Raw genomic sequence first — 11,753 nt, forward strand, 5'->3', positions numbered from 1 at the left:
GGGGCTTATAGACGGAAGTGTCTCCGGACTGGTCCAGCTGTCAACTAGAAGAGAGAGGAGACCATTTGCACCGGCTGCTTAGGAAATGCAGAAAAGGGGAGAACGCTAAAATATGGCAACATCAAAACGATAAGGTCATGACGCCAAACTGAAGGTAGCTATGCCCGACATATCACCAAATACACGCGTTTGTCGATTCGTTAGAGCAGCGGTCGAGGTTGCGTTAGGTTATTTTGTGGTGTAAAAATGATGACAAGATTTGGTAGGCTGTGTGACATTGAACATACAGGGCACGAAACAGACGAGGTCGTCTAAAGATCCCTACACCATTAACAACTTAGTCATGCCCTGGAAAATTCCGCCGTCCTGTCGTTGAGAACGGTGTCGTGTACGTTACTGAAAATTCAACAGACGTTGTAGCCGTTTAATTGTTTTATTGCCTCCCAGCTGGTGTGCTAATGTGCTACAGCGTCTCTGCGGTAACGTTATCGGCTAAGTTACTATCCTAGCCTAGCGGCTTGGTGAAGGGAACTACCCCAGATTCAGAACAGACTGGGGACGTCATCAACAATTTAAATGGTTGCGTATGAGGAGGTCATTGCTGAGAAAGGAAGCTAATTCGGTAAGTGTCCGTGCCGTAACTTACGCCACCGCAGCGCTTAAGCGTTCACGGATGCACTGTAATGCACACTCGTACTTTAAAAATACCTGCTCGGATCTGAACGATTAACAGGGCACATGTAAGGTGGCGGAGCAGCTGTTAGCTTGCTGCTAGCTGCGTAACGACCTTTGGAGACGTCAGCGTCACCAGCCCAGGCTGTTAGCTGCCTGCGCTGGTTAGGCTGGGTGTTTTCCGTGGTTGCCTGACTGCTATCCGAGTATTATATTTCATCCAGGCCTCCCATGGGCCAAGCCAGTCAATGATTTAATCTCATTGATTGCATCACAAGACCAGAGAGGGTGCAGCGCAGGCACATTCACTGGGTTTGACGAGGCTTGTTTTTTTAGAGGCCAGATCAACTTGAGGTGTAACAGTCTTATGTTTTTTGTCACCCCTTCCTCCCCCCTTCTCTTCCCTGCCCCACGTCAACCCACATTTTAGGAAAGAGAACAAGGTGAAAGCCAAAAGTTAACTGAAGACTTACTGCGTGTCCTAAATGGGGGACTACGGGTTTGGAGTTCTGGTGAAGAACAGCAGCGGTAACAAATCTCCTTTCCCTGTAAGGATCCCTCCTCACCTCCAACCCCAGCACCCTCACCACCCCTCCAACCCCCCCAGCCCCCCTTCCTTCGTAAACAACACCTGCTCCACCAATGGGGGCAGTGCTTGGCTGTTCCCAGCCGTAGCCCAACACAGTAACATGCAAGATGAGATTCTGGAGTCAGACAAGTCCAAGGCCTTGGACCTCCAGGACATGCAGGAGAAGGTCCAGGCCCAGCCTCAGGCCCTGTCTCCGGGCCAGCAGGAGGCTGGGGGAGGCCTAGGAGAGCTTGAAGGGGCTCTTTCTGAAGACTGCTCATTGGAGAAGGGTTCTTTGGAGAACAGTGGTGGGAAGGAGAAGCTGAGGATGGAGTCCCCGGTGCTAAGTGGGTTTGACTACCAAGACAGCTTGGGAATGGGTACAAGCTGTGCACAATCCACCTCCTCCTCATCCTCGCTGACCAGCTTTAACAACTGGTCCCCTGCTGTCCCGTCCACCCAGTCTCAAGTGGTCGGGGAAGACGTCGGAGGGTTCTTCGGCCCTGCTGGCTCAAACACCAACGGACCTCCTCTGCTGTTCCAGAACTTCTCCCACCACGCCGGGCCTGGCTTTGGAGCGGGCAGTAGTTTCTCCCCGCAGATTGGACCAGTCTCCCAGCACCACCCACCAACACCTCACCCCCAGCACTACCACCCCCACGGTCAGGGGGTCCCACAGCAGCATCGGCGCTCCCCGGCTAGCCCTCATGCACCCCAGCCCTCCTTCCCTCCGCATCCCCATCGCACTGGACCATTCACCCAGCTGCCCCACCTCGCTCCTGCCCAGAGCAAACCCCCTTCCCCTTGGGGAAGCTACCAGAGCCCCTCCACTCCCACATCCACGTCCTGGAGCCCCGGTGGGTACGGTGGCTGGGGAGGAACGCAGGGGCTTCGAGAGTACCGGCGGGGGGTAGGTGGAGGGATGACAGGTCTTAACTCTATCTCTCCACTAAAGAAGTCCTTTCCCAATAACCAGGTAGATGAGATTGTTACAGTTCATTTCAAGCACTAATAGATCTTAGCAGATCTTTGAATTAATTGATGTGAGACTCATATGAAACTGATCCAACTGTCCTATAGGTTCCCTCTCAGAAGTTTCCCAGAAATAGCTCTGGCTTCAATCACAAGGGCTGGGTGGAGGACAGTATGAGCCGCAGTGACAATGTCTACCCTTTCCAGGTGAGCATATCACAGGAAATACTTAGCCTGGGGTTTAGGGAACTGCAAGGTGTGAATCTCACTTGAACTATAATCAGTTTAATTGATGATTTCTTCAAAATGGCGAAAGACTTGAACTGTGGTCCTATATGATTGCCACTTGTAAATGTCTAGTTTGTCCTCTGGGGGTAAACAATGTTAAATCTATTAAACACGCTCATCTGTTTCAAATGCAACAAAAAGACCATTGAGCAAAACAGGATACGTGACAGTTAAGCCAACTAAACAGATGAATTGAAACTTATTGTGTGTGTCTGAGGTCTTATATAGATCATTTTGTTGGAGAGCGGTCTTATCATCTGCCTCGATCACATGGCCTTCCTCTTGTCCTGATTCTGAAGTCTTGTGCTCCACTGCAGCTTTGCATGCTCTCAACCCATTTAGATACACAGTGAAACACTTCAGTTGTGTTATGTATTACTCATTATAGCTGTTCTGTGTTTTTGGAATTCTTTCAAATGCCAATATGTCTTTTTACCTCTTAATTAGATTTGAAAGTGGGGGGATGCATCTTTTAGCTCCTTAAGTAGCACATCTTATTATCAGATGTGTTGGATGTGATTTGATTGCAGAGATATGCAGGTAATTTTTTGTAACATACTCCGGGCTCCATTTTCTGTTTACAGTGCTTTCCGCTGAAGGTCTCTACGGGGAGATTCTCTGCAGGTTTTTTATTAGCTATTAGCATCATAGCAAACTATGTCAGGACTCTTGCAGCTTGTGCTGCTTTAGATGGTGAAGTGGGAAGTGAGGACGCTAATTGTTGTCTTCCTCTCCTTCAGCAGGAGAGAACACGGCCCTTTGATGGTTTCAGTATGCACTCTCTGGAGAACTCTCTGATTGACATTATGAGGGCTGAGCAGGATTCCTTGAAAGGTTGGTTCCCACACTAACAATAGCGAGGAGAGGATAGCTTGGAAACTGGGTATTTTCACAGTGCCCACAACTGATTGTGTTGATAGCAGGACTTGAGTTTGAACATGCATGCTTCTTATTGTGGGTTAACAAAATAACAGAAGTTACCAGTTTGGTGATGCTCATTGTGTATTTTTTATTTTTCTTTGTTTGTTTTGTTTTTTCTAAGACTATCAGGACTCTTTATCAGCTAGATGGCAGTTTCTGAGGCTGTTGAAGTTTTGTCACACCAATAGTCTGTGTTAGTGATTACTTGTGATTACACTTCTTTGGTAATACAGTTGCATGTGTTGTCATGAAACTGAGACTTTTTGTCTTGTAACACTAAAGGCACCAACAAAACCAAACCTCAATGAGCTTTACCAAATTCATATCTAGGGCAGTGTTATTTTTGGTCTATGTAGGGCTGCGTATCTTGCAAAATTTCTAAATAGGTGACAGTATGATATGTGAGTTTTGGTAATGACACCAAAAGGATGCTATAGGCACTGTTTGGGTGCTACTCAAGAGTATCGAAGATAGATGCCCAGCACTAGGTATAAGGTGTTATATATTCTACCTTTTTTGGGATATTTTACCCTGTACGTTACTACTAAGGCTGTGGAGTATTAACCAAAATGTATAATATAATGTTTTGAATATTACATAGTAGCGATTTGGCGCTTTCTTTTATGAGATTAGAAATTTCATTGTATGTAACATGCAATGACAATAAAGGCATTCAGTCAATATATATTCCTATATAAGTTCAATAGAATGTTATTTTAAATGCAGTATAAGCAGAGATGTATATCAAACTTGAATGCCTCTTTAGTAACAACCAAAATGTGTCCATTGCATGTGTTTAATAAGCAAGTTCCTGATTTCAATCAAAATGTTCCTATTATAGACAATGGGCAAATGTGTACTTTGACGGCTGCTTTAGTTTAAATTCCCATACAAAAAATATGGCTTCTTTTGTCCAGGAAAAAGGTTTTGTAAAAATGGTGGTTATATATCGCAGAGTAAAGTATCGGGTATTATTTCAGTGTCAGTACAGAAACTCTACACATGTTATCGTCAGGTGTATGAACACGCCATGAAAAAGACCCACTCGAGATTGGTTACAGTTCTGTCTCACTCTACAGTACATTTTTGTTTTATTCTCCATAACGAATGAAAACGGTCACCAACAACATTTTTGCTGTGGAGACTCTTTGATCTCAACTAACTCTCTCATTAATAAAACATTTCTGTTCAGTTTTGTTGCAGTCAATCTTAAAAGAACCCCCCTTTTCCATCACAGCCAGCTCTACAGATGCTAATCTGGGCCAGCTCATGCATGTACCTTCTCTATCGAATGTCTGTCTTTGTCATTTGCCATGTGGGAAGTTCACTTAATTTACAAGTTAGCTTCCTCCAGTAATAAATAATCTAAGAATTTGCATAGTTGTCAAGTTCAACACACAATCTTGGACTGAGTTCAATGTTTTTCTTGCACATGATATTACACTAACATGCACTTGTGTCTACATGTAAGAATAACCAAACTACATTTGAGGCACTACACTAAATTCCTCATACTTTTCCCCAATGGGTGCCACCGTGGTCTTTTTCCTATAGACACAGGACAGAATACTTTACCCCAAACCATTCCAACAGAACTTCAAGAAGTTGGGAAGGAGATTATACAAAACGGAAATGAGTGAATGTAATTATTACTTCAGTTTGGAATCATTTCAAGACATGATGTTCTGAGGCCGCTCCTGTTTTGTTTTTTTGTTGTTTTTTTTTGTCATGTAGGACGCTACAGCTTCTCTCACCAGGGTGGAGACGGGCCTCTACCTATGAATGGTATGTAAATGATGTGCATACAAATATATGCAGCGCTGTATCAGAAGTTGGGGCTTGAAATTAATGTGTGCCGAACAAAAAGATCACATAACCACACAGATACAAAAACGCATCTTTTAAAGTCTTATTACTTATGTTTTACCTTTCTTAACTGCTATTGTAGTCACTGTGGTACACGACCAAAATGTCACACCAACTTCTTCAAGTAGGAAAATAATGGTGTTGTCAGGGAGGGAGAGCGCAAATAAATGATTCCATAAATGTGCTGTCAAGGGCAGATGATGCACGTTTGTAAGTTACATCACTTCAATTCAAGTCATCAATTTTCCATGCATAATGGTGAGCATTTTATTATATCAGTAAAAAAAAATGTTTTACATTAGTGATTTAATGATTACATGCCATGTTATCAGAATTAGCTTTACAAACACAAACAAGGAATTTGCTTTGGCATTTTGGTGCTTAATAAACACAGTAGGTAGAAAATATTGGAAAGGGACAACTGCAGTTTATGGATACATTTTTTCTCCCGTAAAGGTTTAAATAGATGCATTTGATGGAAAGCATTTTTACTTTGGAAATCCAGAGTGTCTGTTACTACATACGCTAGCCACTTTGGCCGGTGATCCAGCAAATTAATTTCAACCTCCGGATGTGTTTTCCCTCACTTACTTACTATTTTTTTGTGTGCTGTTTTTTCAAAAAGCTATTTCAATGTTTTGTGTTTTACATGCAGCAAGAAGTTATGGCAGAAGACGAGGTAAAGCTTGTGGATGTGTGTTGATTTTCTTATATATTATTTAGAAAGCAATAATGACGCCTGACATGATGATTTTGTGGTTTTGCCTCTGTTCATCTGCTTGGCTGTCCGGTGTCACTGATTATTCTGTTATTGTCACTGTTAAGCCCCTTTTCCTGTGGCCTTCTAAGGTTGCCTGCCAAGACCTAATAGCGATAATACTCGTGCTTTTACTGTGTTCAAAAATGGCAATCATGGCTGCTTTTGTATGCATTTAATTTATATCTGATCAAATTCCTTGCTGTAATAGTAATACATTTTCAAAACGGTAAGAATTGTTGTTCAGTGTCACTAATGGCGGACCGACATGTGTAAATCATGCCATTCTCTCCTCTAGGCCATTCGTCTCTGTTCCCCATGGAGGACGAGCGCTCTTTTGGAGAGGACGAGTCAGGTGACCAGGGGCTTGCTGGCCTTGGTTCAGCCCACTGTTTTCCCCACCTCAATGGTGAACGCGTGGAGCGATATTCTCGCAAAGTGTTTGTTGGAGGGCTGCCCCCAGACATAGATGAAGGTAAACGCATGTTGCGGCTACAGAGGATGCTTTGCTAGCCCAAGTTTTCTAGTCTACATTGTTGTAGATCAATTTTGATAAATATATATTTTGATCTACAACAATATATATTTTTTTTAAATTTAATATAATTTTGAGTTGATCTAAGTGCAATATCACATTCTGTAGAATTTACAATTCTAGTTCCTCAATTCAGCTATAGAGTATATGATACCGAAGATATTTGGTTTTGAGGGCAGCACTAAATACATTACTGATGGGTTTGCTAACTGAGTTTCCTTTTTCAGATGAAATTACTGCCAGTTTCCGCCGATTTGGTCACTTGTTTGTTGACTGGCCTCACAAGGCAGAGAGCAAGTCCTATTTTCCACCAAAAGGTGAATTAAAAACTAGTTGGAACATTGTGATTCTGACAGAATGTTTACTCCACATCATCGTACTGATGAGTTTTCACTTGTTGTGCACGCTCATTGTTCTGCATGTCCAACCTTTCTAGGATATGCATTCCTGCTGTTTCAAGACGAGAGCTCCGTTCAGGCCCTGATTGATGCTTGCATCCAGGAGGATGGCAAGCTTTACCTGTGTGTCTCCAGTCCCACCATCAAAGACAAGCCTGTGAGTTTGTTGTTCCGTTTAGCTGCTTTATGCTTGTTATCAATCTTACTCGGAGTACAAAACTACCACAAATGTTAAAATCATAGACCTGCACAAGTGGTCTTTGATTTAGAGTGTGAAGTCTTTGAGTCTCTGAATAACTTTTGTGCACTGCCCATTTTCAGTGCAAAGTTTAATTGTAAAAATAGACTGTTAACCATGTGAAGTACAAGTAATAATGAGTAATCAAACGTTACTTGTAACTATGTAATGTGTGTTGAGTTAGTCCGTTCGTTTGTTGCAATGTTCTGCCCCACAGTGCAAAAGGTGACAAATGGAAAAAATGGTGACTTACAGTATTTCACCTTCATTGCATGGGCTTCCTGTTTTTAAAAAGCTTCAGCCATCCCCAACAACATCCTGCAATAGCAGTCAAATTGAACAAAAGACATTTGTTGATCCATATTACATAAGCAGCCAGCCGCTTTTCATTTTCACAATCCAAAATGTATATTCCTCACAAAGTAGTTAGAGTCTGACTGAGAGGAAAATTAATGGGTTCTTTAAAAAAAAAAAAACATTGTTTCATCTTGTTTTTGCAGGTCCAGATCCGGCCCTGGAACCTAAATGACAGTGACTTTGTAATGGATGGCTCTCAGCCATTGGACCCGAGGAAAACTATCTTTGTAGGAGGTGTCCCTCGTCCCCTACGTGCAGGTAAGTAGCACGTGTGTGATGACCTTAAAATGTATTGCATTAGGACTGAAATGGTTTTGATCCCATTAACTTGCATTGTGTATCTCTATTCCAGTGGAGCTTGCCATGATCATGGACCGTCTGTATGGGGGAGTGTGTTACGCTGGGATTGACACAGACCCTGAACTCAAGTATCCAAAAGGGGCGGGGCGAGTAGCCTTCTCCAATCAGCAAAGCTACATTGCAGCCATTAGTGCCCGATTTGTTCAACTGCAGCATGGGGAGATTGATAAACGGGTGAGTCCATCTGATGTTAACAGCTTCCTATTCAGTTCTTAAAAACCAAGAGTGGATGTTCATGAAATATTTATTCCCACCTGTCTAACATTTGGCTGTGTGTGCATTCACAGTTTTCTTAAGCTCCATTTAAACTCAGTTTTCCTGTCATCCATTTCATCCCTTTCTCAGGTGGAAGTGAAGCCATATGTTCTGGACGACCAGCTGTGTGATGAATGCCAGGGCACCCGCTGCGGGGGGAAGTTTGCTCCTTTCTTCTGCGCCAACGTGACCTGTCTGCAGTACTACTGTGAGTACTGTTGGGCAGCCATCCACTCCCGGGCCGGCCGTGAGTTCCACAAGCCGCTGGTGAAGGAGGGAGGCGACCGACCACGACACATCTCCTTTCGCTGGAACTGAGGCGAGAGGACAAGGGAGGGAGACAACGCAGGATCGGGGAGGGATTGAGAGAAAGGGGTAGTTGGGGAAGGGGTACCGGGGGGGGAAAAAATAAATGCACTTTTCTTTTAAGTTAAAAAAAAAAAAACATCTTAATTTATTTTTTATTTTGTTTTAAATTCGGCCTTCTAAAATAAGTAAATGCTAAGAAGAGAGTGAAATCCCATTTATGTTTTGACTTTAAGTGTGCATGAACATATGGATGCATTAGATTTTTGATTTAGATGTTTTCTGACTTGACTGTACTTTCTTTTCACGTTAGCTGGCGAAGCTGCTTACATTTGTTGTCAAGAGTAACATAAAATTTAAGTGAGGTTCATCATACCTAAATCAGTATACTAACTATGGAAGTTGAGTTTAAGAAGGGTGCATTTTCTTTCTTTTTGCTTGCAGGATTAGGAGAACAACTGTACCATTTACCAAAGGTTGAGTGCAAATGGTTGGGTTGAACAGAGGAGGAACACAGTTTTACATGGTCGGAAGGTTTGAGTTTTTCAAGAAGCTCGGTGTATAGCATCTGGCCACGTCACTAAACAAAATCTCCCCTCAGTCTGGCACACATTTAGATTGCTGGCATGAGTTTTTAGGTCTTGGTTTAAAAGTCGACACTTTGTAACCAGAAAGGGCAAACCAAAGATTGGCCTAAAATGCATCATCAAAAGCAGATGTTGATCTGAGGGTTATCAGGATAATGTTGTGTCCTCTTGTCATTCGGCGGAGGAAAGGCTGGAGTTGTCTGGAGTTTCGGTTTGTGGGTGTCGGCTAATAAAGACACAGCCCTCAGGGCTCAGGTATTGGCAGTAGTATTTGCTCACTTTATATTGTCAGGGATATTAGCACTGGAAGCTAACATGCTAATGTAGTACAAACTAATGGGAATGCACAGTCCAGTCTCCCTGAGCTGTCCTCATGGTGTACCACTGCACGCTCTACCATGACTGGAGCTTCTATCACAAGTGTTGTGGTTGGATATGGTAGTAGCTAGAATTTGCTGTCACAGAGATAAAGATATTATTTTATACATGGCCTGCTGATTTTTGTACAGTGTTTTATAGCTGATTATTTTGTCATGAACATATATACATTTATTATGCACTACTTTTCTAAATATTTTTTTCAATAGTCATTTTAGGCACATTTTTCACAGATGGGAAAACTCCTTTTGCAATACCTCATTTTTTTCACTTGGTGAAAAATAATTTTGTACCTTTGTTACTAAGAGATCTGCATTTATGGTAAACTTAATTTAAAAAAGAAAATGAATGATATTAATATAATTTTCAATTAGCTTTTATATATTTAAGTGCTGGTAAATCTGAAAATTGTCTGGTGCATTGGTGTGATTCTGTAGAGATTAAAAAAAAAAAGGCTATCATTAGCCAGTCATTTATGGATTCTCCTCTGTCCTAATAAACATAAATACAGGATCCTATGGCATGACAAGACCTTTCTAAACTGATTTTGATAGTCCTGAAAATATATTCTGACATTTCTCTCCTAGGTGTAGTCAATAAGATTATCGGTAGGGTTAATGTTTTGGCTTTGGTCAATGTGAAATCTTCCCTTCTATCACCGGAGTGGATAACAGCTGTTTGAATATTTAGATCCTCTTTCTGGGACTGCCTGTGAGTTCTAGTTATTCTTGGCATGCATAATGTAATACAGAAATAACATGGCTAGTGTTGATGCAGGACCTAATGTAATGCACTAGATCTCCTTTTTTCCTTTTTAACTTTCATTTCCTTATCTCTTTTGAGATCACCTCTCTTGTAGCCTCTTTACATGATGGAGTCTGCCTTCCTTACACAGACATGATGTTTATGCAATCTACACAGTGACAACACTTTGGATGCGTTTTGTAATGTAGAGGACACTCAGTAGGACATGTGAGGAGACTTGATCACTTGACCCCCTTTGTGATGTGGCATGCTTTGGGACATAACCTGAATGTGATTTAATGTTGCAAGTTAACTTTGAGCCATTATGTGCAATACTTATTCTTTCCAGAAACAAGTCTCCGCAGTGTAAGTCATTTAACTCATATAAAACATGCAGTCATTTACACATGATTTGTTTCCTATTGTTCATGCTGATGTCTGCAAGAAAAAAAACCAACTAATTTATACCTGAATTTATTTTTAAACATTAGTTTTGTGCTTATTTACTTATTTTGCTACTACCATGCTACTGTGATTGAAAACATTGTATATACTAGGTTGATAATGTATTTAGCATTTGCTATATTTTCAATTGAAATGTATAACTATCATTTTGATCAGATCTTTGTTATATTTTTGGGGTGATGTGTTAAACTCGTTGATGTGTCTAGTTTTTTCTAATTGCTGTATTGTGCTCCACATTTTCAGATGAAAAGAATATTGATCATGTCTGTTTAGTATTACTTGATTGCAAAATTTCAATAGTTTTTAATTGTATGCTGGGAAGGTTATATTTATTAACTTTTTTTTTTTACCTGATATCATTTTGATTTTTATTAAGTCATTTCACATTTATACGTAAGTTCCAATTTTTATATTTTTCTTCCTGATTAATTTACGCTACAATACAGAAGTCAGTTTTTATAGTTGGTTTGTAGTATTGAAGTAAAACAAAGACCTAATGTCATATTCATTTGCTGCCAACTGTTTGTAACTGTATGCATACATTTGAAGTATTTGTAATGTGAGATGTTGAACGAATAAAACAGCTGTGAGGAAGAATTTGATTTTTCAGTATTTTCTGAGAGGCCTGAGTTAATGTTGTTTTTTTCCCTGATGGTTTTCTAGTAAACAAGAATCTCACACCTGATGCCATTGTTGTGTGAAAGCACTATTTATTTATTTATTTTTGGCACATCTGGTGGGTTAAGTTGAATCAGGTCAGAGGTATTTATAGGCTGTGGCTTATTTCAGTCTTTAGTGAGTGCCATTTAGCTCACCTAAACCTCCTGTCTTTTATTCCAACAAAATCTTTTCTAGTCTAATAGAAGCCTGTATTTTGAGTGAAAGGTATACACATGGGCAACAAAATCCCATGGATGAGGACACAGATTTTACAGCCTAATGCATAAAAACCTAATTCAACTTAAGTAGCATATTAAAACGGGGAGGACTTCCAAATAAATGGTGGTTTTATTCTCATTCTAAACATCGTCTTGGAACAACTTTTTAAAAATATTTTAATACTATTACTTGGAAATTTTGTACTTT

The 11,753-nt window shown here is 41.0% G+C and overlaps 1 protein-coding gene across 5 annotated transcripts; it reads left to right on the top strand.

The window, feature by feature from the left end:
• LOC123957581 (cytoplasmic polyadenylation element-binding protein 4-like) lies at window positions 1–11,264 on the top strand. 5 transcript variants are annotated; one of them, XM_046030477.1, is made up of 13 exons: window positions 1–154; window positions 1,103–2,216; window positions 2,321–2,419; window positions 3,241–3,334; window positions 5,156–5,206; window positions 5,943–5,966; window positions 6,343–6,519; window positions 6,807–6,896; window positions 7,016–7,134; window positions 7,716–7,830; window positions 7,925–8,106; window positions 8,278–8,506; window positions 8,938–11,264. In XM_046030477.1, the coding sequence occupies exons 2-12, from the start codon at window positions 1,158–1,160 to the stop codon at window positions 8,503–8,505; spliced, it is 2,238 nt and encodes a 745-aa protein (XP_045886433.1). In that variant the 5' UTR covers window positions 1–154; window positions 1,103–1,157; the 3' UTR covers window position 8,506; window positions 8,938–11,264. The 5 variants fall into 5 exon arrangements, with proteins under 5 accessions (XP_045886433.1, XP_045886435.1, XP_045886436.1 ...); XM_046030479.1 differs by lacking the exon at window positions 8,938–11,264 and having other exon boundaries at window positions 3,244–3,334; window positions 8,278–8,554; XM_046030478.1 differs by lacking the exons at window positions 1–154; window positions 8,938–11,264 and adding an exon at window positions 231–622 and having other exon boundaries at window positions 8,278–8,554.
• The last annotated feature ends 489 nt before the right edge of the window (window positions 11,265–11,753 follow it).

This window comes from Micropterus dolomieu, linkage group LG19 (assembly GCF_021292245.1).
Source record: "Micropterus dolomieu isolate WLL.071019.BEF.003 ecotype Adirondacks linkage group LG19, ASM2129224v1, whole genome shotgun sequence".
Lineage (NCBI taxonomy): Eukaryota > Metazoa > Chordata > Actinopteri > Centrarchiformes > Centrarchidae > Micropterus > Micropterus dolomieu.